The 27,810-nt window shown below is 43.9% G+C and overlaps 1 protein-coding gene across 1 annotated transcript in view; it reads left to right on the forward strand.

The window, feature by feature from the left end:
• cntn4 (contactin 4) overlaps positions 1-27,810 on the forward strand; it is a 120,416-nt gene that overhangs the window by 22,129 nt on the left and 70,477 nt on the right. The window contains exons 3-5 of the mRNA XM_030375772.1: positions 6,571-6,709; positions 10,475-10,653; positions 17,727-17,822. Of these exons, the coding sequence (XP_030231632.1) occupies positions 6,571-6,709; positions 10,475-10,653; positions 17,727-17,822 (414 nt within the window). The remainder of the gene's footprint in view (positions 1-6,570; positions 6,710-10,474; positions 10,654-17,726; positions 17,823-27,810) is intronic.

Raw genomic sequence — 27,810 nt, forward strand, 5'->3', positions numbered from 1 at the left:
TCGTCATGAAAGAAAATCCTGATTGTACTAACAGCAGCCAGCTGAACCCCCCCCCCCCCAACAAACCAATTGTGTCGGCAAGCACGCTCCAACCGTTATTGTTTGAGGGTATTTCTAATACAATTGCACTTGGCCATGGCGATATCACACACGCTCCCACTTGTATACCTGCCTACCCAGTCACAAGGGGATATAGTCATCTTATGGAGGACTGTAATAAGTCTATCTGTCCTAGAAGGTGGAGGCGGGGTGCGGGGAACAGCGCCCAGTGGAATTAATCTGTACAAACACAATGTAATAAGGGGACAATAGGCGGGAGGAAAAAAAGAAAGGAGAGCTAATAAATTACTCCCGCTGTCGTTAAGAATACGCTCCCGTTCTGTGTCGACGACCTACAAAACATCAGCCCACTGTGCCCGGGCCCATGATGCTTTGCGGTAACCTAAGACGGTGACCTCGCGCTGTGGCAACCCTGTTTGCAAACACTGTGTGATGAATTAACAAGAAGCCTAATATAGGTGGTGTGGAAAGGTACAGGTGGCTGCCTCTGTTGTTCCAATTACTGAGGCTGAGCCGAGCCACTAGAACAACACACAACAGCACTCTGGCACTGGCGACTTGAAGCGCAGCAAACACACAGCCTTGTCCAAGGGGACGGAGAGATTGTCTAGGTTTTGCTGTGTGGATGTGCCTCTCCCAGTCAAAAGGTCCCCGGTTCGATCCACCGTCTCCATCTGCATCCTTGAGCCAGATAGAAGTCCAACTCCCTGGATGCGCCTTAATGACCTGAATTATCTTCAAGTTACTTTGGATGAAAGTATGCAGTCCTAAATCACTAACTAGTTTCCTTCCTTCTCCATCTTAGGAATAAACAGAAACTGCCTGGGTCTATGTAAGGCACCAGAAAATCCCTATCACTTCAAAACATAATGAAGTCGACAAACACAACACAAGTACATATCGTAGGGCATTAGGTATTTGAGATTGCCCTGGGGTTTGAGTTTTTATTCTATTCGCAAAATAATAATACTATGCACCGCAGTTTCAATGATATATCAACCTCCCCCCCCCCCATTATTTTGCATGTTGTCAAAATAACAGATGAGAGACGCACACGAGTGTGGAGTTCATAGATATGCTTCTCTTAAGGCGACCCTGCCACTCGAACCCTCTCGGCTACGCCGCATCTGGATGGATCGGGTTGGCGTCACAACTATTATTATATTGTTAATATTATTTAAATAAAATAAACTAGGCCAAAGCTTTAGCAATGCAGATTGCTTTTTGCATTCATTCCTTCATCCACTCTTCAGTCAGTCATACATTGACTCATTGATCTGTTCAAAATTCCAATTCCGTCATACATTCATCCAATGTTTGATGCATTTGGAAAAAAGCCGAAAGCTTCCGGACTTTTTAGAGTGAAAATGCAATTACAATTACAATTAGCAGATGCTTTTATCCAAAGCGACTTACATCGGTTAATACATCATGTGCAAACATACACATTTTTCTGAAATGCTGTCTTCAGTGCAAAATATATAATATTATTGCTGCGGGGAAAATACAATAAAAGCAAGATGGACAGGATATAGCCTACAGTGTCTGAGACATATCCTCAATAAACAATAAAGCATGCAATTATATCTACAATAAAAATTAATCTGCAATACCTAGCCATAATATACATTCCTTTGCGAAGAGCAGCATATTAATGCAGCATAGACAAAGTCACATAAGGCGTACTATACAATATGCAGAGGAAAATAAGGTCACATGGTAATCTGACAGTTCAGAATTCCTGCACCAGTGGCAAGAATGGGGGCCCATTCAGATAGGAAGTGTGGTACTCACTCTTTGCGCTACTCTCTATCCACTTCTATGGCTTGCGGAAGCGCAGGCACTCTGAACAGAGGTGCCATCGCAGCCCCCCAGCGCTGCAGCGTAGCTCAGAGGCCCTGGTGAGACCAATTTACAACCGACATCTATGTTGAATTTCTTCCTTTTTCAACGATTTGTATGAGCCTCAATTTCTTTAAATTAAAAGGGGAAACTGCGTTTTGTGGACGCATTTGCGATACTTCTGTGTTAACCTGTTTGAGTTGCCTAGTAACGACATGCACATGGCACACAGCACACAACAGGCGACATGTTGAGTATATTTCCTCCGTATTGAGAGTTTCAAGAGTTTAACCTTTTACTCCTTACTCATAAGAGATGTGTGTCCAATACATTTAACCAGAGTAATGTGATACGCCTAAAGAGTACAATGTACATATACTACATATGCTACTTACACAATACAATAATATTCAAGTAGCATTGTATACTTAAAGTACAGTATTCATGCACCATGGTCAACATTACTTGTATGTACAATACAATAATACTGCAGTAACATGAAACGGTTATATGTAATGAATGCGTACAGCATTTCTGTCCCAATCTAAGCAGTTATCTCAGTTTGGTACATGCTAGTACAAGCGTAAGTACTTCAGGTGTTGTCACACTTTCACCTCAGAAACAGCAGGTAGAAAGAAGCAGGCACTGTATTTTTTTGTCGGCAGAGCGCGGTGGATTGAAGGGTCGGTTCATGTGAGGTCAGACGCAGAGCTGTGTGTTGGCCCTCCATAGATCACGGAGGATCTAATTGGTTGGAATTGCGAGGGTGAATCATAGAGCAGTGGGTAGTGGATGTTATGATGATGTTTCGTAAAGAGACACGCCAGGTTTAGCGGCTCAGAGTTTTCTGGTTTGTTGGCACACTGAGTATAACGTGATTGTATGAAGAATCGTAATCATAATAATTATGTTTTTGACGATGCTTATTGTTATCCTGGTCAGGGCAACATCGCAGGTATTGCGCAGACACAAACACACACGCACACCATTCTGTAAATATGTAAAACGTAAGCAGCAGAAGACTATATAGAAATGAAAAGAATGGATAACATTGTACTGTGGGCGGATCATTTTCCTGGGGCAGGGTCTGCTGTGGTGTGTGTCCTCATGTGAGCTTCTGTGTGACAGACTGGAAGACAGGCGTTGGCACCCAGGGGGGGAGGGCCTGACGCCCGGCCAGGGGGGAGTCACCCTCCCAGGCAGCCATGTCCACACTATAACGGCTACACATCACATCTCCGTGTCACAAGATTTCAAGCCATTACATTAGAGTTTTCTACTATGTGTGCCCCAAAACGCTGTCACACTTTCCCAGATCAAACCGTCTCTCACGTGCGGGCCCAGGTCACATTAGCCTGGCCGTTGATGTCTGGATCACATCACGCTCACACGTCAGCCTATTATTAAAAGCCCTCTATTTGAAGGTTGTGAGCCCCGGCTTTACTTCGTTTTTGGTGGACAAAAACAGTTTGTAGTGTTGTCTGTTTTAGTGTGGAAAGAAAGCCAAGATGGAGAAAAACAGCCGTGTGTCTGGAGCATTAATAAGGACAAGGCCTATGAAGATGAACCACAGTGGTTAATGCTGGAAGACTTTGTTCTCGTGCTTTCATTTCTTGTGAACATAAAACAACATGTTTTGATATGACAACTTTGTATTTTTCAGCAGAGCATCTTGAGTAGAGAGAGTAGAGCAAATAAAAATGAGGGTCTGTTGGAGTACAATTCATGAAATCTTTTGAAAGGGCATGAAAATAAATGCTTTCTTTTTTATTGTGAATCTCAGTAGAGGTCAGTATGGATGGTGTATTAATAACCGCTTGAATGAAATAAATGTGCGTTCAATAGTATTGAGGTAAAGTTTTAAAATGAAGGCTCATCATTTGACAACATCAAAGAATAACAATTAATGAATATCACATTTTGATGAAAAATAAGATGCCATCGACCTAACCTTTCAGCATTCAAGCTGTATGATTTCCTGCAGTATTAAATAGATAGCCATTTTGGGAATAAACAAATCATGCAAACACCTTTTCAGAGCATCATAGGAAGCACATAAAAACAAAAAAATAAATGTCTGGAAGTTAAATTAAATTTGCCACAGCCTTGGATAAAACAACAAAAGTTGTTTTATCCAATACACATAACAAAAAAAGTTATGTGTATATATATATATATATTTAAATGAAAGCAAGGGGTTGGTTTTTATTAATACAAAACAATCCTCACCCTAGAAACCATTGAGGCCCCAAAATGTGTCTCTCGGAAGCCTTGAGATACCAGTGGTCCTAAATACCATTGGTCCTAAACACCAGTCGGTGTCAATCATTTTGAAACAATTAACAATTTGGGGAAAATTGTGCCAATCTGCCGGTTGTACACAGCAAGAGCTTCACAGGCATTTATCAGATTGCAATTAGCAGACTGTATGCAAAGTGGGAACATATTTAGGAAGAAAAAAAATATGTTTTCCCTAGTGTGAGCAACTTGCCAAATCAAGTAATCATTGATGGCAATTATGTGTAACATTTGAGAAATGTTGTGTTGTATAAAAATGTTTATGCATTGCCCTTCGTTATCTGCTGTCAACAATTCCAGTCCCAAAATGATTCATTTTGATTGAACTTTGTGTTCAAATTAAAAGCCTAACACAGGACAGAGGGTTATGTAAAAGATTGCACCAACATAACATTAATTTAATGTTAAGCAATAGCACCTGATTTTAAATTATTTTATTTGGGATGAGAGCAGCATAAATTAAAAGGATCTCCTACGACAGAAGCCTTTTTTTTGTAGCGTAAGATTGGTTGAGTATAACCGCCAAAGTCATTGTTAGTAGTTGAAAAAGGCACACTTTACCTTTCCTTATAACCCAACTTTCTTTATTGTTCTTTCCTCACCCCTGCTTTGTCTTTGCTTTGTCTTTGTTTTTCAGAGGTGGGACAGTGGTTATTTATCACTTTGACATTTGAAAGCTTGTGTCTACTTGTTAAAGCTTTCCCCATTCCCTCCAAAGGGATAAGAACAGCTAGGCATCACACAGGCCAACTCTGAACAATGCTCCAGAAAGTCCTAGAGAATTCATGGCAGCTACATGCTGTTTAGATTCCCCAGCATCCACCTTCACTTCCTTGCAAACCACAACCTTCCATTATTTTCACCCTAGCTATTTGGTTTGTCTCCATTTTCCCATACAGACCACTTATTATTCTTGGACACCCTTGTAGTTTAGTGGAAGAGGCTCTCCCAAGGAATGCACCTTGGAAACTCTTCACCATTGGTGGAAAATCTTAAAACCAGCAGTGCCTCCTGTTTTCAAACCAAGTTTCTAAATGGTAGCTTATGCAATTTGGAGAAGTATCCAACTGACAAAAATACCATGCCTTCCTCTAGAGCCACTTTTCCAAGACACAGGACTAGCTTCCTAGCTTAAGCAATAGGTCTGCCTAGCATTGTGGAAGGTCATGCGCAAAATGTGCAATGGCAGAGTGCTCGCAGGTAGCCGGGTGGGTAGGTAGACAAACAAATAAGCCATCCAATCATTTCAGTCGTGCCTGCGACAGCCACAGATACCAAATTTGATTTCTTTCTTTTGTCAAAGCTTTTTTTTTATTGAATGCTGTCAAGACAAATAGAATTTCAACAAATACGACAAAAATACCTTCTAAAATCAATTGCCGACCCTACCTTTAATAAATAATCCCTGAGAAAGTAACCAAAGGAAGAGACGAGGGTTTTTGTGGATATAGTGGGCTGACAACTGAGAGACAGTAGAGGCATACAGCCTTATGTGTTGACTTGACAAGCTTGTGTTGTTGTTGCAAAGAGCACAAAGAGCCACGAAGAACGGTCACATTGTTTTGCTTGTCTGCAATATAAATGCATCACAATTCAACTGTCACATTTGTACATGTAAGCAGTAAACTACTACTTAATCTTAAAATTTTAAATTGCATTTTAAATTGTTCAGAAGATACATTGTGTATTTTTTATTTGTTTACAAGTCCTGTTACAGTATAGGCCAGTTAAATGGCATTAATTGTAAATTATTCACATGTACAAGAATACAAAACCAGACCCTTGGAGGCTGCCCTCCATCAAATGCCTGCCCCAATGATGTACAGTTGCATAATTATCAAAATATATTATTAAAAAAATGTTAAACAAAATGTTGTTAGTATTACAATATCTATACACTTGGTTCCCCCCCCCCCCCCCCCCCCGCCCCCCCCCTCGCCCACAATTACCCAGTCAGGACCAATCCCATGGCAGCAAGCCCATTGGACCACAATTCCAACCGATAGAGGGCCAATGAAAGCGCCGCTGCCCAACTCCCCTAATTGTTCAATATAAATCAGAGGCTGTTTCCTAAGCAGCGCTGGAGGACACGTATCGTGCCGTATCATTCTCCCCACCCACCGCCCGCGCTGGTGGGCGATGTGGCACACAAACGGCAGACAAATTGATATCTTTTGTCCGCTCGTGGTTGTCCTCGTTCTCTCTCTCTAATCGCTCTCTTTCCTTGGGTGCCAACCGATTTCCGCCGCTGCTGACAAATTGCTTGTTTTACAAACTGTGTTGGTGTCGTCCCCCCCCGCCAGATTTTTTAACAAACAGGTTTGTGTTGTAAAACCACACAGAGGCTAATTTGTCTTCCTCTGCCCACAGAGAGGGTTGGTGCCGCCGTGCAGAGTCCGGCGTTCAGCAAGCAGCCGGGCAGCATCGTGTACCCCCTGGACGCCGTGGAGAAGAACCGGGAGGTGATGTTCAGCTGTGAGGCCCAGGGGATGCCCCCCGCCCTCTACCGGTGAGTAGGGCAGGGGGAACCGAGTTTGATCCCCAATGTCCCCCCTCCCCTCAACCCCTTAAACCCCTACCTGAAGGACATGGGTCTGAGTTCACTGTAAGTCTATTTCAAAGACTAAATGTTCATGACATTGCACTAAGAGGAATCCAGGGACATGTTTTATCTTCATATATCTATCTTCTGTGCTTCATTGATTCCCTTGTTACCTTCCTACCATACTTGTCCCCTTCTCCCTTCTCACCAGACCCCCTTCCCTGACAAATGTATCATCTCCATATGATCTCACACAATAATATAACATAATGACAATATGGGAATAATGTATGATACAGAGTAATGTGTTGCTTTACAGGAACCTGGACAAAGAATAGAGCTAAATAAAAAGAATAGACCTGTGCCACTTCCAATGAATAAGCACGAATGAGCTCTTAGTTCGACCAGTATGACCCAGACAAATTGCTCTAATCCTTGTAAAAGAACCACTGTTGTTTCCAGTCTCTTATTTATTCGCTGAATTGAGCATTTGAAGGAGTTGTCTGTTGCACCATTCAAAGGCACCTTGGTCTGCTTGTCTATTTTTCAGAAGAAACTTGCCAGACTGAGCTTATTCAGAATCAGGACTGACTTGTAGAGAGGTGAACTCAGTCCTGTCTGAGGAAAACCACCTGGATAGGAAATACACATTAAACCTTAAGTAGCCGATTCATATACCACACTGTGCTGTTAAAGTGCACGAGAGTGCACATTCTTTATTTTACTATTGGTCGTTTTTCATGTTGCATCTAAAGCTTCAAATCAATCACCTCCGGTCTCTGCCGGACAATTATTTTGCGGGGGCAAGATTTGGGAGGATTGGGACCTTGAATGCGTGGGAACACAGCCAGCTTAGCCCATGACCTAATCAACTGCGTGGCTGTCAAGGTCACCAGGCGACGGCCCAGTCAGCAGTGCAGCTGTCCGGCAAAGATGTTCCCCCGCGCGACAGCTGACGGCTTAATCACGTTCAAAGTTCATTAATCCTGCATACACCATCCCCATCATCATCATCATCATCATCATCATCATCATATCGGTTGCAATGATGAGAGTAAATGGCGACGCATCTGAAAACAACAATTCTTATTTGGCAAACGACGATCGTATTCCAAATCATGATAGAACTGCTTGGAAAAACCTGTAGATTTTTCAGACTAAACAAAGCGCAGGCTTTGTTTAGATCGCAGCATGTTCTGCCACGTCATTTACCAGATGGCGGGGCATTATGCGATCGAGAGCGCGCGATACCAGGCCTGTTGTAAAGTGATTGCATAAAACATGTGCCTTGCAAATTGAACTGCTGTTCCTGTTTTTGTTGGTTTTCTCGACTGATTGTTAATAGATTAATGAGAGGATCTGGTGTATGGGTTGGTTGTATGTTTCACTACAACGTGCTACACACACATGGTGGTAAAAATGATCAGCCCTTTAGTTGTTGGTTCAACCAAATGTCTGCAGCCTACCTTGTTGGTATGGATGAGGCCAAACCCCAACATGCTGCTTAACAACACTATGTCACTTTGGATAAAATTATTACTAAATAGTAAATTTCAAATGCATTCCACGTTGCGCTGTGTTGAATGTACGTTTCCTTTTCTTGGGGAAGGTTGCGTTGTTCGTTTTTGTTTTGTTTGTTTGTCTACATTTGCATCATCCAGTTTATCTTAGTCTACCAGTCCCACCCTCAAAGACCTTCCCAAACAGAAGACATCAGTGGTCCTCTACATTTACAACGCCTGCTTTGAAGTGGGTTGCCTTTTGAACAAATCCCTCCTTAATAAAGCAAACATAGCTCAATCTGCATCAGAAAACTCCCTAGACTCAATTAGTTAGAATCAAAGCCAAATCTCAAAACATAAGATGAACAATGAACAAACTTTTTCTACGTTTTTTGTTGCATTCCCTTTTCTCTCTTGAAATAACATTTTCTCATCTGAATAACTCCTTCTTGGAGAAATATCAGTGTTACCCCGGGCCTGTGTCTGAGCCGTTTGGCTCCTTGCATTTTTTTTGCCATCGATGCGATCCTTTCCTCTCCAGAAACAGATGAATCCCTCAGGGACAGCCTCCTCACTGCCTAAGCCCCGATGCCAACATCAGAAACCCGACACAAACTTTGCGGTTCAAAAGATAATTCTCGTCATGTCCATTTGTCTAGACTGTATCTCCGAAGCACATCTTTTTCTATATCTATTTTTTCAAACGTTCTGCTTTGACTGTGGTGGAAGGAAACACTGACTTGGTCTTGCGAGACGTCCTTGTTCTACTCTAGTGTGTGCGTTAACAAGGCTCTGGAGAAGATGCACTCACATGGACCCGGATGGGATGGTCCAGTGTCCGCACACATTGTGTCTATTTATAAACTTGTTGATCTCAAGTAGCCTCACAAATCAGACTGAAGAATATTAAAGTAGTATAAAAGAATAAGTGTATACAAGAATAAAAGTCAAATGGCAGAAGAGCTCAAACCCTTGTGAACCGGGCGTTTTACTTTATTTTGCTGCATATTTATTATTGACCAATGATGTGGCTGGAGGCGGGGATCTGTAAGTGGGTAATTGGCTGACACAAACTCAGCCAGCACTATTAAACTGTAAAAAAAAATCAAAAAATGCAAATTAGTTTCTGTTGGGTTGAAATCCCTGTAACGAAAGAGAAAACCAGTTATTTTCAGTTTTTAGTTTCCGTGCTCAGGCTCTATGCCGTCTCCCCTCAGAAGTTCTGCTGCAACTGAGTAGGACTGCTGGATCCTAGATATGGCCTGGATAAACCCCCCGTTGCTATTGTGGAGCAAACAGACCAGCAGACAACAAACACTAGTTTTAACGGAAGCCGCTCAACAGGGGACACAAGCCTTTCAATTCGTCCAGCAGGATATGGTGGTTGTCATTGTTTGTCTCTGTCTTTAACAGAAATAACTGTTATAGAGATAACGCCTGATAACGAATTATACAACTCAGTACTCAGTGGGTTCAGAATCCAATTTCATTGACAAATAGCACTATATATAGCAGTATATAAAATTGTTTTATAGACGTGTTATTCAGAGAAACATTTATGTATCCCTAAAAGATCATATACATCAAATTTCTTTCTTTGTTTATGCATGTGAACAAAGTAAAGAAACAACCTTTCCTTATTGATAGCCATATTATTCAAAGAAATCAAAGGTCTTTCTACCCCGACTTTAGTTATGCATGCTGCAGGCATACATTACTGGATATATGCCTTGTCTGGAAATATTGCAGGGAGCCCTTAACTCATTTTACCTGAATAACACTTCCTCATCGATCACGCCCTTAACACTGATGATAATCACATGGACTTGAGTATAAGTCACAGGTTGAGGCAAGGTTGCAGGCGTAACTTGTAATTGTGGCAGCATAATGATTTAGCAGCATGTGTATACAGTTTGACTGGGCTCGGGAAAGATGGATGGTCTGCATCCCCTGTCTGTTCTCAGGCATTGGCACCCCAGTAGTCCACTGTTAGTTAGATTAACAGAATGCTAGAGGACATGATTTCATGGGAACTTCTGCCTCCCCTCTTCCTTTTTCTTTCCCCCCTGTTGGTAAAGATGAAATGATGGCACCACCAAGTCTCTCATTTAGTTTTGTGAATAACAACACCACCTTGGGCTAGGATTGATTTAATTTGAATGTGTTGCGCAAGCGTTGATTCTTAAATTATATTTTTTCTCTGATACCCCTGGTTTTTTGTCGATTTCAGGTGGAAACTGAATGGCACAGTACTCAGTGTGAAATCCAGCGGCTCCCACTACAGCCTTTCCGGAGGCAACCTGAGAATCAGCCGCCTGAACAAGGACCACGATGCTGGAACCTATCAGTGCCTCGCCTCCAACTCCTTTGGGACCATCGTTAGCCGGGAGGCCAGTCTCACATTTGCATGTGAGTTTTTAAACCTTTTTAAGCCAATGTTTTTGTGTGTGTTTCTTTGTGCTTTGTTTGACGGGTAACTCAAAAGTTTGTCAATTTGGGATGGTTTGTCATTAGCAGTCTGGGATGGCGGCATGAGACGCTCGTCCCTCTGGGGATCTGGATGCTGCCAGTGGTCCGATGAGTCTTTTTTTCTCCTAACGAAAGTTTTGTGTTTTGAGTCAAAGGCCCAGAGCCGATGGCAGAGCTGCATACGCTGCAAACAGCTGACCAAAACAAAACACCCTCTACCCTTTTTTCCCTAAGGTTGGAAAACACAGACACTACCTGATATTGCTCATTCAACCAAGAAGAAAAGAAAGTAAAAAATAAAGAAACAATTCAAAAGATGCTTCACATAGAATTCAATCAATCAGGCATACAGGAAATTGAATGCCTCTAATGAGCGGTCATTCAGTTTGGCATCAGAATAGATTGGTTGAAGTCTAACTCTGGGCGTTCAGATTCCTAAAGAAATACAAGTCAATAGGTGCCAATGGGCCCATTTATCGGCCGTAGCATAAATGATGACATTAGTAACTGAGTGATGGCGCACTTGGATTAAATTCTGAAAGCTTCTCTTTAAGCGACAAGGACGTCAATATATCTTTGGCCATTTTATATTCTTCGTGAGTCAACGCGGCTGTTGGTAAGTCGGCCCCTTGCTTCAGAAAAAACGATTCTTTCTGCAGAAGTGGACTGCGATACGGTGACAGTTCCATCAATTGTTAACGCTTTGACCTTACCAGCCCACAACTCCTGTCACGCCGTCAAGGAATGGTTGTACGGTCGGATGTCATTCATCTTCTTTATTACCCACTGTAATGCTTAATTAACTTGTGTCATGATCCAAAGGTTAAAGTTCAACAAAATCATTTAAAAGGGCAACCAATGTGATATATGTGTCTTTTCCCCCACATGTTGGTGTAAAAAAACAACCCTTAATGAGGCAAATGGATTGGACTAGGAACGGTTTTAATGTTTTAAAGGAAGTGCTGAATGTATGTCCTCGATAAGGTTAAACCTAATATGGAAAACAAGGTCTGAAATGCATTTTTAAGACGTATCTTACTTCGATAATAAACATCTCCTTATCTCTTCTCTTTCTTTGTACCTGACTAACCTATGTGTTACACATGTACGTCTATATTATTTATCCAGTTCAATTAGGAGGCTGATACGAACCAAGGGCGAGGTGACAAACACATCATATAGGGTGTGTGCTATGCGACAAACAGACCTAAATGCATCCTGCTGCCTTTATGTGTCTAGGTTTTAAAGAGACCATCAAAGTAGATTACACTATCAAGGCTCGCAGAGGGCTCCCGCAGTTTATGGTTGCGATCTAAATAGAAGCATCCGGAATTTGCCTTCCTCCTCGTGCACAATGCCTTTGGGGTTGTGCTGAATGATAGTTTTCAAAGTTTACTCTCACATCACTCACAAACCATGTTCCTCGAATCGCCCGTCACGCTAGTCAACGTGACGTCATTGCTCATACAGTTCTCCCTATGGTTGGACGGTTGGGTCTCAACGTGATCTCGAATAAACCGAAGAGGGACATTTGAAATCTCCTATTTGAAGATGCAGTCTGTGCTGTTTTCACACACCAACCCTGTTGTCAAACCGAACTACCCTTGGACTCCACTGATTCTCAATGGCCACATGCTTGGTTTGACATTTCAACCTACTGTACTGTATTGTAACTCAAAGTGACCCTACTTCCGACCCCTACCAGCAGGTATGATGTTAATTAGCCACAGTCACAAGCCATTTCAAAGTCAACCCTACAGAGACATCACACAACAATACCAACAGCCAGGCTGAGATTTAATATCGTATAGGAACAGGAAAAGTCTTTGACTTCAAAGTAAAGGGATTTTTATAAGTTGTCCAATTGTGGAGGTTCTCTTTTTCATTCTTGCCGACAACCCCAAGATATTCACTGGCCCAGATTTTGGCCCCACCTAATTAAACCCTTTTCTTTTGCGGGTGCACATTGATTTGTAACGAACAATCCATCTGCCGCCCCCGTAGGTGTGTACACCTGCATGCAAAGGAGTGCTGTTCTCTCCTGCCGCAGACGGACTCTAATGCTATAGCCCGGCGCTTCATGTAATAATTAGATCGGACGCAATTTTTACTCGGCCTGTATTTAAATTGTCTCCCTGGGGTAATATTTGTTTAGACTACGAGTCGGCTAAAGGGCCATCCAAGGTTATTATTTGAAAGTGGGCGAGGCTCCAGACTTGCTCAGCATTCCCCTCCCTTTCCCTCCCAAACTTTTGATGGATGATGCTACTTCTTGAGAGCAGCGCGGCTGTCCGCGCGGCCGGGATAACGGATGAGCCTGTGGGCGCTCTCACTCAATACTGGCTGCCCTTGATTAGTATGTCTATCGATTCCATATCGGTGATTATGTAAAATATGTACGCCCATAATTCATACTGATGAGTGCGGTCAATGTGTGCGCTGCAGCCCCACATCCCAGAACCACACAGACAGGTCGTAGCGGTGAGGAGGACAATCTTTACAACACAATGAGCCCCGAAGCAGCTCCACTGCATTGGCGGAGAAGGTTCAGGTCAAGAAGGGACCTTTGTGAACACAGGTATACACTGAATACCGTCACCTGAATATTATGCAAGGTGGTCCAGTGGAGAGTGGTAGATTGAATACCAGCGGAAGGTCCAGGGTTCAGACCTCGAATGAAGCAGTTTACTTGCGGTGGAAATCTCCAGCTTTCACCAGGGTAGGACTTTAGAGGCCTTGAGGGGAAACATGAATACCTCATTTAAATGCAAATAAATCCTCTAGACCCCTCTTAGCTGTTGTGATAATGCGGTGCGAGCATATTGACTCGGTTAATGAGGTGTAAATAGCTAATGGGTGTACTCTGGTGCTTATCTGTGGTATACTATCAAGATATTGCACAGGAGGGAGCTCAATAGTATAGCATAACATACTTAAACCCCGCCGTTCATCTCCTTTCTTGGAGGCACATAGATTAGAGGAAGAAGTCAGCCATATGATAACCATATAATTAAAAGGGCAACAAAGGCGGTGTTACACAAACACAAACACACCATCTCTGTGTATGTGAATGCCTCCTCACACACACACACAAAAAAACACACACACACACATGCACACACAGAGACACACACACACACGCACACACACACAAACACGAATTGTTGTACACACACCCACACACTCACAGACACACACACACACGCACACACACACGCACACATACACGCATTATTGTACATACACACACACACACTCACACACACTCACACACACACACGCACACACACGCATGCATGCTCACACACACGGGCACACACATATGCACACACGAAGAGCATCCTTAAGAACTCGTTATGCATCGTGATAACCACATAATTCAAAATGCAGCGGGAGACACAAACATAAAGGCACACCTCATCCATGTCTGAGAGCTCAAGCGGCTGGACCAACACACACGCAGGACGCGCATGCGTGAGTCCGCACACGGCGTATATTGCCAGACAAAGCGTGTCCTTAAGGATGCTCTCAGGAGGTAATGAATCACATGGTTACGGCGGGACAGGCGTGTGGAAGTGTGATAAGTCGCGGTGGCATTTGGAACTGCTCATATATCTGGGATGTGATCATCAGGCTAATCGGGGAGATCATTGTTTGTAATGTCAGCCCAGGTTAACAGTAATTGATGCTAATGCATCTAGATGGGGCATCACATTTACTGGTCCTGAGGACATTAATCATAGTTAGCCCCGCTTCCCCTTTAAGAGACAGCGCTGGAGTCCTTCCTCCTAAGTCCCAGTTGTTTTTTTTAGGTACACTCCCGGTAAAAAATGTTTTTATCATCCCAACCAAGCAAATCAAAGGGATTTCCAATGTCTGTGTCGATCTCTTTGTTTCAAGTGCTCGTGTCTTTTTTTTATCCATCCAAGTAATTATGTGCACAGCTGTGCATGCACAAAAAGGGTGCCTTTGCCACAAATCCCCCTTTTACAATGTCTCCCTGTCTGCAATGCAGTTTCTGAAGTCATTCGCCTGTATCAATAAAATGCTCTTTCATTGCCACCCCTGAAGCCCCTGTCTCGCAACAATGGGTTTTTGGGGGGGCTCATCTCGACCACTGAGTGTGGGCGGACGGGCATAGTTGAATTATACCACCCTGGCTCAAAGCTTTCAACGCGGGAAGAGCTTTCGACCAATCAGGTCCAGGAAAAAACACCAGCAGGCCCGAGAGAGGCCGTCTTCTCAACTCCTCTTATGAAAAAAGCTTTAATCTCAACCCAAAAAAAAGCCCCCCCCCCCCCAAAAAATTATTTTCGGAACAAACAAATAAATTGAGTACCTTAGAAGTCTTTCTGTAGCCACATGTTTAGTGGAGACGTTTTTTATTTTCCTTTTATCTAGCCTTCTATCGTACCTTCAGATGAAAGCAAGTGGTTGGGCCACTCCAAAGCCATTTCTGGGCCATTTTGGCGGTTGTCAGACTGTACCAAAACCGGCTTTAAAGGAAAACCACAAAACACTTGCTTTAAATACATTTGGAGTCTATCTTGCTACCCAAGCAAACACACTCAGTGCCATTTCTTCATTAAACCAGATAGGACATTAGGCTCAAAGTAAACCATAAAAAATAAGGAAAAAATTGTGTCCAGGAATAATTTCATTAAGAGCCGGTGATTGTAGCTCGATATCCAATAACACTTTTGTTCTGAGCAAAGATAAATCATGGTCATCCCTCCTGCACAGGGGGAGGTTTCCAGAGCCAGCCAACTGTAATGCACAAGGACAGTGATTTGCAGGCTAAAAATGGCAGCCGACAGCCAATTTGTCATTCCATCTATGGAGTGCCCTCATATACTCAATTATTCTAGGCCACAATATCTTGTTTTTTTGAGTAAGCAGTTAGAAGCAGTGCAAAATAAGTAGTCCATAAATGAAACATGTGGGCGAAACATTTGTATATTTAATTGTGGGATTTTAATGGTGTACTATATCTCATACTTGAAGTCTAGACTAGCCTTGCAGGCTAGTCGTACTTACCGAGTGTAAAGAGAATATCATACAGATGATATGGCATATATTTTAAATTACCCATGAGATGGTCCTTTTAGGAGTATAAATCTGAAGGAATTGTTAACCATTTAATTAGATTCCATATAGTCTTATAAAACAACCATTTAAATTGCTGAAGGGCTAAGGGCAGATGAATGTGTTCATCATAATGAAAGGTGGTTCCTTAATGGACTTGTGCCACAGTCAATATGACGCATATTAACTGACCAAGGAGTCCTTGTTGTAAATCAACAAGGACTCCTGTCGAACAATCGTACTTTTATGTTAACTAAAAGCCATGGCATTCAAGTAGGGCTTAATGAAAGTCTATGCTTTCACTACTGATCCGCCGCCGCAACAACAAGTAAGGATACCTTATTCATGGCTGTATGAATGGGAACACAAAAGGGAAGCAGTATTTAATTCACTCAAATCACTGCGTTTTGGATTTAATTTTCTACTCAAAGAGATATGCCCACTATTACTTTCAGACACACACACAGACACACACACACACACACACACACACACACACACACACACACACACACACACACACACACACACACACACACACACACAGCATTAAATCTAATCTCGCCGCTGCACGGCAGTCTTCAGACTTGTAGCATTCCCAGAGAAGACATCTTCCCCTCCCACCACTCCCATTGTGTTAGTGCACACTCAGCCATGACCCCCTCTCCTCTCTCCTCCTCCGTCTTATCTCTGAATTAACTTCCCAGCCAGATACCGCCGGGCGAGAAGGAAATAAAATTAACACAAGGAAATAGCTGGCTAGCTCCATTATTATTATCCCTTCAGTTGTCGATGAAAATCCTGGCTAATTCAGGATTCTTCTCCCGAGATGACCCGCACGTAGGAGTAGGAGTAGGCTAGTTGTGATGAACACACGCGAGGGGAGGGGGGGGGGTACTGATAACCGCTGGAGCTATTAAAACCCTTGATGTGTGACCGAGTGGGAACCGGCGGAATGCTAGCGCAAAACCAGAGAGCGAGGGAGAACTAAGTCTGTGTTAGAGCGACAGAGAGACAGAGAGACAGAGCGATGACCGATTTCCGTGATTCCCCTCCTTCCCTCATTAGGGTGTCACTCTTTTTTCCTGTGCTGTGAAATCCCAACGCAGCAGCTCATTTGCTCGACCTTGTTTTAAACTTGTTTTTGTTGTTGTGATACCATCACACATTTCATACGGCATGTTAAAAGCTTGTTCGTGACGATATTTAAATCATATACAGTTATATCCTGTGTAGCACTGTCCTGTGTGTGTGTGTGTGTGTGTGTGTGTGTGTGTGTGTGTGTGTGTGTGTGTGTGTGTGTGTGTGTGTGTGTGTGTGTGTGTGTGTGTGTGTGCGTGTGTGTGTGTGTGACATATTATCCTACCAAACTCCATTTTTCTAGAGGTCATAGAGGACGGATATGCTCTTGTTTCTAAAGCCAAATCCCCCACCCCGCCCCCCACCCGTACTTTAAACACCTGCCAAAAATCTCTCAGATGGCCTCCCTAATTGTGGAACTATTCTCCTACGAACCCTCGTTCCAGCTGGTCAGTCCGCTCCTATAAAGGAAGGAGCTGAACCAGAGGGGCAATGAGGAGGAGGTTTGAAACACCCCGCCTCATATCAGCAGAGACAGAATAGTTTGGCTTCTGTGGCGACTCTTTCCCGGTAACTATGGACACTGGGTAGAACAGGCGGGAACCGGTTTCGGGTTTACAAGGATTGTCAACATCGATAGTCACAGGTCTGAATAGCTACTTAAGCTCTGTCTTAAACTGAGCGCTGTATCTTTTATTCTTCTGGATTCCCTTGATGTCCTGTGCAACGGCGAATGTGTTTCTGGCGAATGATTGTCAAGTGCTTTTTCATTTCTTTGTCCCCGTGCTGTGGTGCCAGTGGCTGAACTAGACTGATGGCATTTTTTTGGTTTTTACATTCTTTTCCAGATCTAGAAAACTTCAAGACACACAAAAGAGGCTCAGTATCGGTGCGGGAAGGACAAGGGGTGGTGCTACTGTGCGGACCTCCTCCACACTCAGGAGGTAAGATAACAAACAACAGCTTTTTTTTTGTGGTATTTTGTATTCAACTGTAATTATTCATTTAGGAAGATGCCGACAGCGAGACCGTTGTTACACTTTCACAGCCGCATTAAAGGATTGTGCGATAGAGAAACACAGTGACCTTGTTTCTGTTGTTTTTATTATTTTCTCCAATGGAAACTTGTCTTCTAGGGCGAGTTAGCTTGTTAATTGTTGGCTTGTGTGTTTATGTTGTGTGCAGTCCCTGTTTAGTCATTTATTTAGTAGACACCTAATCCCAAGTGATTTGGCTTGAATTCAGACAGATACATGTCATTAATGAGGGAGTTTTACCTAAAGTGGCAAAACCACTTGTGGAATGCCACAAGTACTGACCAATGACCCTGTAGTTGAACACCATTAAGCTCTTCCAGAACGAAAAAAAAAGATATATTATTTTGATGAGTTGGGCTGTTTCAAATCCAGAGATTATTTAGAGATTATGAAAAGTTCTGTACAGCCTAATTAAGATGTTATTAAGTGCAGTTGTAAAAGTAGTCAGTGATGAACAGTATGAATAATTACTGTGTCTCGCTTCAAATAATACTGCTCCAATGAAAACATTACTTTTAGCACTGAAGCTTCCATACCATAATATTCTGTCCTGAGCACTTAATTATTATTTACCCACTCAGTTTCCTTTTTCGCCATGATTAGTCCTCATTTCAATGATAACCTTGTATGACCCCATCAGAGACCAGCACACAATGAGCAAACTTAAACATGAAAGGAGTACCATGAGGGTAGACAGCGCCAGGAACGCCATTCGGCTGAGAAGTCTAAAGTACACTCAGGCACACACCACACCAAACAACACACACACACACACACACACACACACACACACACACACACACACACACACACACACACACACGGTCACACGCACACACACACACACACACACACACACACACACACACACACACGCACACACACACACACACACACACACACACACACACACACACACACACACACACACACACACACAAACACACATACAGGTGGGGGATTTAATAAAATAAGTTAAGATTACGCATACTATTATCATTCAAGGTCTACCAAATAGCCAGATAAATCCTAAAATATCGACAGGATTCAAATTGTCTTACAAAAGCAATATGAAATAAATCCATCCTTCTTCATGTAAGAGTGTACATAGATTATTCTGTTTTGCGTAAACAGAACCCTGCATTTCTTCAAGTTATTTTTCAAAGTCGCTTCTCGGGCACCACTCTATCATTATTTTTAAATGGAAGGATATTTTCCTCCTCTTTTCTTTCTATGCAACAGATGTTTCAATTAATACCGTCCTCCTTTCTCCCTAAATGTTCAACGCAACACCTGTTTTAATTACCGTTCTCATTTGACAAGCACCTAAAACGTTTCACTGATTCATGCGCCAATCTGTTGCTGTGTGGGGGAACAAAATCTGCTTTGTAGCCTAATTGTTATATTCTTTGGCTTTTTTTTACAGGCAAAGTACCTGACAAGGTTAATGCTGATCCGATATCATTGCGTTATTTATCTGCGTATTTGTCCCTCAAATCCCTAAACTGAACCCATCTGCCTCTTCTGATTGTTTTGTCATTCGAGTTATCCTTCTTATTGGTTTTCTTCATCTTTCGGGTTCCAACAGAAATGAAACATATGCTGAGGCAGCTCGATTTTTAATACCTTGTTTTTTATGCTGACACCGTCATCCAATCCGATGGGGGTGGAAGGGGGGGGGGGGTTCTCTTTATGAGCGACGACGCAGCCTCCCTCTCCGGCGTGACAGCCAGAGTCTCCAGGCTCACCAGAGAGCCCTCCGTCGGCCCCCCCGGCTCCCCCTGCTGCACTAGGAGCAGGCCTACGGAGGCCGCAATACGCCGTCTCAATTAGAGCGCGACGCAGGAGGGAGGACCGTCTGAGGGGGGGCTCATTCAACGTCAACCTGGCGGAATAGGACATGGACATGAGTTGTTGCATTATGGTAGCATTCCAACATTCATATGGTTATTATTATAATCAATAATTGCACTTATGCATTTGCACACGCATGCTGACACACGCAGACACACGTACACACACGCATACACACATGCATACAAATATAGATGCACTCACAGATACACAAGTGCACACACACACACATCCACGCTTCATCCAAGCCAGCATGGCTTGGATGCGAAAACAAGGCTTAGACCGAGTCTCAAGGCCATGTGGCGCAGCTATCTCTTTCCTCTGTTGACGTGTCGTGTCACCGTGGTTACATCAGATCTGTCAGTTGTCGCGACTGAAAGCGGGTCGCTTTCCTCAGAGTGCAGCACAGATTAGGTCCACAGCTGGGACAGTGCTGTGTTTGTGGTACGTAATTATCAGTAGAAGACTTAATATACATCCGTTAACATATGAATGCAGTATGTGTATTTCTTTATGTTTATTAGTAACGTTTGTATATTTAGCCATATTGTGAGAGCCAGTTGAAATTTCAATACAAAACGAATCCGTGTTCTAACAACACAGCTGCCTGAACAGGAGTTTCTCAGGGGTGCACAGGTTGAACCAACTGCTCTGATTTCTAACAAGATTATGTATAATTTATAGATTTTACATTATTGTCAATTAGTGGTCAAGGAGACGTAGCGTTGAATAATTAGGTATACATCCACCACAGAAATGCTGATGTTGCAATGTTGTTCGACCACAAATGACCACCGAAACGGCCCCTCCTACACCATCCCCTCCTACACCATCCCTCCACCCTCTGCCACCCCATGGCCTGCAAGTCTGCACTTTGTAAAGCAGTGGTGGAGGAGGAAAAAACCTCCCATCAGTGTCACCCTCCTCCTCCTTTATCAAACCGTGGTCATCTGTGTGTTGGAGCGATGATGATGATGATGATGATGACGATGTACATGCCCACCGACAGTGACCGCCTCACCACCACCGCTGCCGTCGCCTCCACCTGGCCCTCCGTCCACCTTTCTCATCAGCGGCCTCGCTGCCAAATGAATCCAATCCCACACATGGCTGCAGACGCGTTGTTCCCCGTGTGCCACGTCTCCGTGCATATCCCCCTGCTTATCACCATATGTGGACGGCTGCATTGTGGAGCAGTGGGTGGGGGGTGGTGGTGGGGGTGGTGTTCGCCCCGAAAGGAGGGCTGGGGGGGGGGGGGGCTTCCACCTGCCAGAGGGGGCATATTGGCAGACCCATTACACCGTGCAGACAGCTGCCCAGAATGCTCGCCCTCTGCCCACCACACACCACCTCCCTCCCTGCACCACCTCCACCCTCACACAAACACACACACACACACGCACACACACACACACACACACACACACACAGACACCCACGTCATTAACGCATGCTGACCATACCTCCACACAATTGTGCAGAAGTGAGTCAGCTTGTGTGTGTGTGCTTGTGTGGGTGTGACTGAATGCATTTGCAAGTTGAATATTTATGTCTTCGTATGGGCCTTAACAAAGCGTTAATACCAATTTGTAAGAGAGAGAGAGAGAGAGAGAGAGAGAGAGAGAGAGAGAGAGAGAGAGAGAGAGAGTATAGGGAAGTATAGAGATATGGTTGTGGTTGAGAAAAAATAGATAAATAAATAATACAGTTACAATTTGTTGGTGTATTCGGTCTAATCTAACACACGTCCCAATTTCACATGACGTGGAATGGATGTTTTCTATCTGTGCGTAAACATGTGTGTAATATGAGTATATAACACATTGAGTCCTCCATTCAGACCCTCAAAGAAGATGTACATGCAGCCCAAAGCCTGTGCCATGGATCTGGGGCTCCACATGTCATGGTCCAAACGAGTCCACCAGTCATTATTTTCTCATACGTTGTGTTTCCATCGAGGCTTACTGGTCTGGGCTAATCTGATTAGCACATGACACATTGTCAGAGCTCCGTGAATAATCTGCTCGCAAACGAAAAAACGTTCAGACATGCTTTCTGATCCCCCGCCTGACTCCGAATGCCATCTCTGGGTGAAACACGGCCCATTTATCTGCCTCAGCCGTCTCCCTTTCACCATAATAAACAACGGCGACAACGTTGAAATGGGGGAAACCTTGATGACGAACAACCGACAACTCGACAGGGCGCCGGGAATAAGTTATAGTTTGAAAGGAGCGACAATCTATGTTGGACGAATGACTAGTTTATCATTGAAGATACGCACACATACACACACACACACCACATTCTGCATTTTAAGCACATCAATAATGCTATCTACTGTGAAGGAATTGGGGCTTATACATGATGTCACTCCCTCCAGTCTGACTGTCAGCGACTGCCTGTGTGTGTATGTTTGTGTGTGTGTGTTTTTGTGTGCTTATGCGTTTTGTCATCCGTGTGTGTGTGTGTATATATGCATGTATGTCTGCACGTTTGTGTGTGTGTGTGTGTGTGTGTGTGTGTGTGTGAGTGTGTATGTGTGTGTGTGTGTGTGCGTGCGTGCGTGTGTAAAAAGCGTGGTAAAAACCCAAAACAACAGCCAGGACTACATGAATGTGTCTTTGTACATGGGAGAGTGTGTGGAAGAGTCAGGGGGAGGATGATACTGAGCGGGGAGCTGAGAGACACATTGTGCTGCTCCTCTCATCTATCTGCTCACGTGCACACATGCTGTGCTGAGCCGTGCATGAGCACCTTCATACCAGGTGCCTGTAGCACCGCTGTCCTGTTGGCACAAGTTTGTTTTTGTGTGTGTGTGTGTGTGTGTGTGTGTGTGTGTGTGTGTGTGTGTGTGTGTGTGTGTGTGTGTGTGTGTGTGTGTGTGTGTGCCTGTGTCTGTGTCTGTGTCTGTGTGTGGTGTGTGTGTTTGTGTGTGTGCGTGTGTGCACAGATGAGTCCCTGAGTACTCACACATTCATCTGTATGTGTGAGTACCTGTATGTGTATATTTTTTGTGTGTTCTGTGTTGGATTTAGAGAGAGGGAGAGAGAGAGAGTATAAAGGTGTGTGTGTGTGTGTGTGTGTGTGTGTGTGTGTGTGTGTGTGTGTGTGTGTGTGTGTGTGTGTGTGTGTGTGTGTGTGTGTGTGTGTGTGTGTGTGTGTGTGTGTGCTTACGTGTCAGTGTGTGTGTGTGTGTGTACGACCAAAAGAGAGAGGGGGAAATGAGAGAGAGAGAAAGGATAGAGAGAGTGTGTTTGTGTGTAGGAGAGAGTTCTCTATGCAGGCCTTCATGTGTATCTGTGTGTGTGTGTGTGTGTGTCTGAGTGTGTGAGCACCCGTTCGCTCTGAGCCAGGCTACAGTCACACATGGCGTCCCCAGGCTCCCCTGTGCCGGTACATAAACACAAATCCCTCAGTGCAGGGGGGGGGGGGGGGGGGGGGGGGGGGGGGGGGGGGGGGGGGGAATGGGGAGGGGTTTCATCCCGGGGGGGGACGTTGCTGTCACCTGCTGCGCGCAGGGAAAATAACAACCGCTGATAACATGACAGCTCCGTCCTCACCACATCCCTGCCTGCTTAGCAGAGCACAACATGGCGCGCTCAACCGCCCAATTACAGTTTCCCCTTCCTAAACACGGCACTCTCACGCTGCCTTCTGGGTAAAAAACATAAAATCGAATACGAGAGCGCACACGCTCAATGAGTGTGGGATAAAGACGTGAAGAATAGAATTTTTATTTTTACACCTGACACTCTGACACTGATATTGTACACATATCAGATTGCGGGCTACGAATTCACATTTTAAATTCGATTTTGATGAAATTCGTATTGTCTGTGGCGGATTACCAATGCAATTCTGAATAGCAAAATAATTGAACTGGGTCTCTCTACTGGGCCCGTGTGGTTCCGCACTCTATACACTCCACACCTGACATTGGTTTTGCACCTCAAATAACACTGACGGGATTTCAGTTTCCACCGCTGGCGGGGCAAAGGACGTGGGCTTGATTCATGGCTGCTCGGGGCAATGGGAAGCCGAGTTGTTACGGCAACTAAGCTACCTGTTTGTCCGTCCCAGGTGAGACTGGCATGCTCCCCCAACATTCAGCAGTTTTGTTTGTGGCTAGGATGATGCAAGGCAGGGCTGAGGCTGGATCAGCCGTTAAGCCCTGGGACTTAGATATGGGATTTGGTATGTTGCAACACCGGATGTCTCGGTGGACCTTTGCCTTCTGTTGTCTCTGATGTGTTGTCTCTCTGTTTTCTATTAATAAAGCTCCACTTGATCCTGAACATAACAAGATGTAGGCGCTTCTTTCTGTCTCGCTACCTGGCTACACTATCTGCAGTATCTATCTATCCGTCCGTTTATATATCTAAAGTACCTGATGCCTTAATTTTCTTTTCCGTCTGCGGCCTGTCCTTCCATCTGTCTTTGTATCTGAATATGTAAATGATCTGAATGTCGACAGTCTGTGACATTTAACAAACACGGAAGTATATGCAGAGATAATTGCAAGATAAATATCAACCACTTGAATAACACTGGCATTTAGAACTAAAGGCCAAATAAAACCTGTCTCTAATTAACAAAATCGAAATCCATCGTTTAGCATGCATCATCGTGATAAATATTTTGGTATGCAAAGAAACAGACGTTATGATTATATCCAAGAATGAAACCATGTGAAGGAGCAACTAGTCAACAGAAAGCTTTGTATGGAACCAGGTAACAGGGCCCTCAAAGTGGAACCTTGTGAAAGGGAAATTAGTGTGGAACCAGGCAAAATGATGCTTAGTGTGTAACCAGGTAAAATGATGCTTGGTGTGGAACCAGGTGACACGAAGCTTGCTATGGAACTAGGTAACCAGAAGCTTAGTGTGGAACCAGGTAACAATAAGCTTAGTGTGGAACCAGGTAACAAGAAGATTTGTTTGGAACCAGGTGACAAGAAGCTTAGTGTGGAACCAGGTGAGAGGAGGCTTATTGTGGAACCAGGTAAGAAGAAGCTTAGTGTGGAACAGGAAGTCTTGTCTGGAACCAGGTAAAAAGAGGCTTGGGGTGAAAGCAGGAAAGGCTGATGTGATTGATTGACCATGCACAGCAGGCCTTCAAAAACACATTGCTGCTCAGCAGTAGGAATGAGCCTCGCTTTATCTCTCTCTATTTGCTTTCAATCCAAATTTCTTGCGAACTATCTCCTTCCATCTCTTGTTATTTCACCCTCTCCCTTCTCCCTCATTCTCTCTCTGTCCCACTCTTCCCCCTCGCTCTCCCTTCTTCATTCCTCTATCCCTCTCTGTCCCTCTCTCCATAGCTCCCCCTCTCTCAATCTCTATGTCCCTTATCTCTTCCCCCCCCCCCCTCTCTCTCTCTCTCTCTCTCTTTCACCAGTGTCTCCCCTCCCAGCCGCCAAAGCTCCTGGTATTCACTTGAGGGAGGTGAGGACAGGGAAGAAAGGTCCATGCCCAGATAAGATGCAGCACACCCTAGTAGGCCCCAGAGACAGTCACACAGCGCCGGAGCATCCACACACTGCACCCTCACGTGCACAACACCAACCACACGTGAACTCGCCATTTGACAGACCAGTGCTCTAGCTGTGCTCAGAGCACACCATGGATATAGGACAATTTCACACCATGGAACTCCAAAGTAAAAGCGCCGAGGGGTGGAAGGTCTGTGTTTGTGTGTGTGTCTTTGTGTGTGTGTGTGTGTGTGTGTGTGTGTGTGTGTGTGTGTGTTCACTTTCACTGTTTCAAAGGACTCACAAAAGAGTCAATGTATATTTGACGAAAAAACACGGACCCGATCTGGAATGAAGTGGTATGGCTTTTTATAACGCTTCCGTGACGAGCATCCATTAAGAGTGGCCAATTCCCCCCAGTCCCCCAGTGGGTTGAGGAGCTGAAGGGCCGTCACTTCCGCTCTGCCTCAAACCGATGCTGCATTAATGGGCCTGCCTGTGTGACCCTGCATTGGTCTTTGTATTACACAATTACTTGCGTTGTTGGGCAGTGGACCTAATGCATCCGACCCCTGTGTTCTCCAGTAGGAAGGCAGCCTTAAGGGCCACTCATAATTTAAATTGTGAGTGTGCGTTTGCGTTAGGGTGCCTTTTTTTCCTAGAATAGGATTTCTTTGTGTGCTTGTCTCTCCCATGTCTCTGTGCACGTGAGTTTGTATACAGCTTTGGTTGTGTTTGTGTTTGTGTGTTCCTGCACTTGTCTGTTATCATGTGTGTGTCTGTGTGTGTGTGTGTGTGTGTGTGTGTGTGTGTGTGTGTGTGTGTGTGTGTGTGTGTGTGTGTGTGTGTGTGTGTGAGTGTGTGTGTGTGTGTGTGTGTGTGTGTGTGTGTGTGTGTGTGTGTGTGTGTGTGTGTGTGTGTGTGTGTGTGTGTGTGTGTGAGTGAGTGAGTGAGTGAGTGAGTGAGTGAGTGAGTGAGTGTGTGTGTGTGTGTGTGTGTGTGTGTGTGTGTGTGTGTCTCTGTGTGTGTGTAAGCATGTAAGTGTGTAAGTGTCTATCTGCTCCTCCTCGCTCCAAAGGAACTGTACTTAAGAAGGCACCGCACGGCAGGGTCAGATGTCACATGTCTCATGCCGTAGTGGATCATTTGGGACATCAGTACATTGGTCATTTTAACTACGCTGTCTTATTGGACATTTTTCATAACCCAGAGAACTACAAATGTGTACTAAAAACGGAGTGATACATGATTAATGTACTGCAATACAATCTGTATTGCTCTATCCATGGTTGTTGAGGTTGATGGTTTTAGCGTATCGCTACAAACATCGCCGCACGTGTGTGCATATCCACTGGCTACTATATATATATATATAAATATATATATATACATACATAAGGAGGAGCAGTTTGTACCATGGATCAGAGACATTGAACTCTTTGGTATTGATATTTAGTCCTTTAGCGGACGCTTTAATACAAAACGATTTTCATGCAGGGATTTGAGATGCAGGTCATTAAGAAACAGACAGAGGTTAGGGTGTCTTGCTTATGGCTGCCTAGAGGTGTAGGCTTAGGACAAGGGGGACAGAAACCAGTAACTAAGGGTTGTGGATCGAACACCTTACCGGTCCTTCCCCCATTATAGCATATGATTAGACAACATATTTATCCCCGAGAGAGGGGACATTTATGTCTCACAGCAGGAAGTACAGGACAGTGATAGAAATACAAAAGAATTAAAGTAACACGAGTAAAGACAAAAATATTTATGAATCCAGAAATGTTTCTGTATTCAAGTATTTCAATGTCGCTGCAAAAAACCTAACCCAAGCAACTACACGATCCACGCCTACCAGAACACGTGTAGGACCCCCGTGCCCGAATGTATCTGTGTGCATATCAGACGGCGTTCTCACTGCACAGTATCACACAGGGGGAGTAGTGCTGCCAATGTCTTCTCAACTCACTGCATTGTTTTGTCACATGCCAGTGTTTCTTTGTCGCGCCACCGCGCGGGGATTAAAAATGCACATTGTTGTGTCGCCCCGCGCTTTGTATTTGTTATTCACACCGATTGATTGGGCAGCTGTGACACAATTAATATTCCTTTGAAACAGTGAACGATAGAAGATAAAATGAATTTAGCCCAACCTGCTTCATTTTGTCAGGAATTAAATGTTCGTGGAAAAAAATAAGGCTCACAGACACACACACAGATCTCTTTGACAGATGGTTTACTTTTTTTTCCTTGTTGTCTTGTTCCACCATTGTGTTTGTTCATGGTTTATTTTTACTCTATTTAAATGTAAATGTCTCGCAGGCGAATTCTGCCTGCAAGTGATCCCAAGGGATCAGGTCTCCTGTGAGAAGGCTTTTGACACTCTGTCAATTCAATACATGTGTCATTATGATGTATCAAATAGGGCCAATTATGTTTACCTTTACATTCTGTGTTTAATAAATGATGCATAAATTAATAAATAATTAATATTTGAACGGAATATAATTTTTTATATTCAGTATTAACTTTACGTGCCCTGTGCTACTGTTTCTGTGTCACCCACAT

This window comes from Gadus morhua, chromosome 13 (genome assembly GCF_902167405.1).
Source record: "Gadus morhua chromosome 13, gadMor3.0, whole genome shotgun sequence".
Lineage (NCBI taxonomy): Eukaryota > Metazoa > Chordata > Actinopteri > Gadiformes > Gadidae > Gadus > Gadus morhua.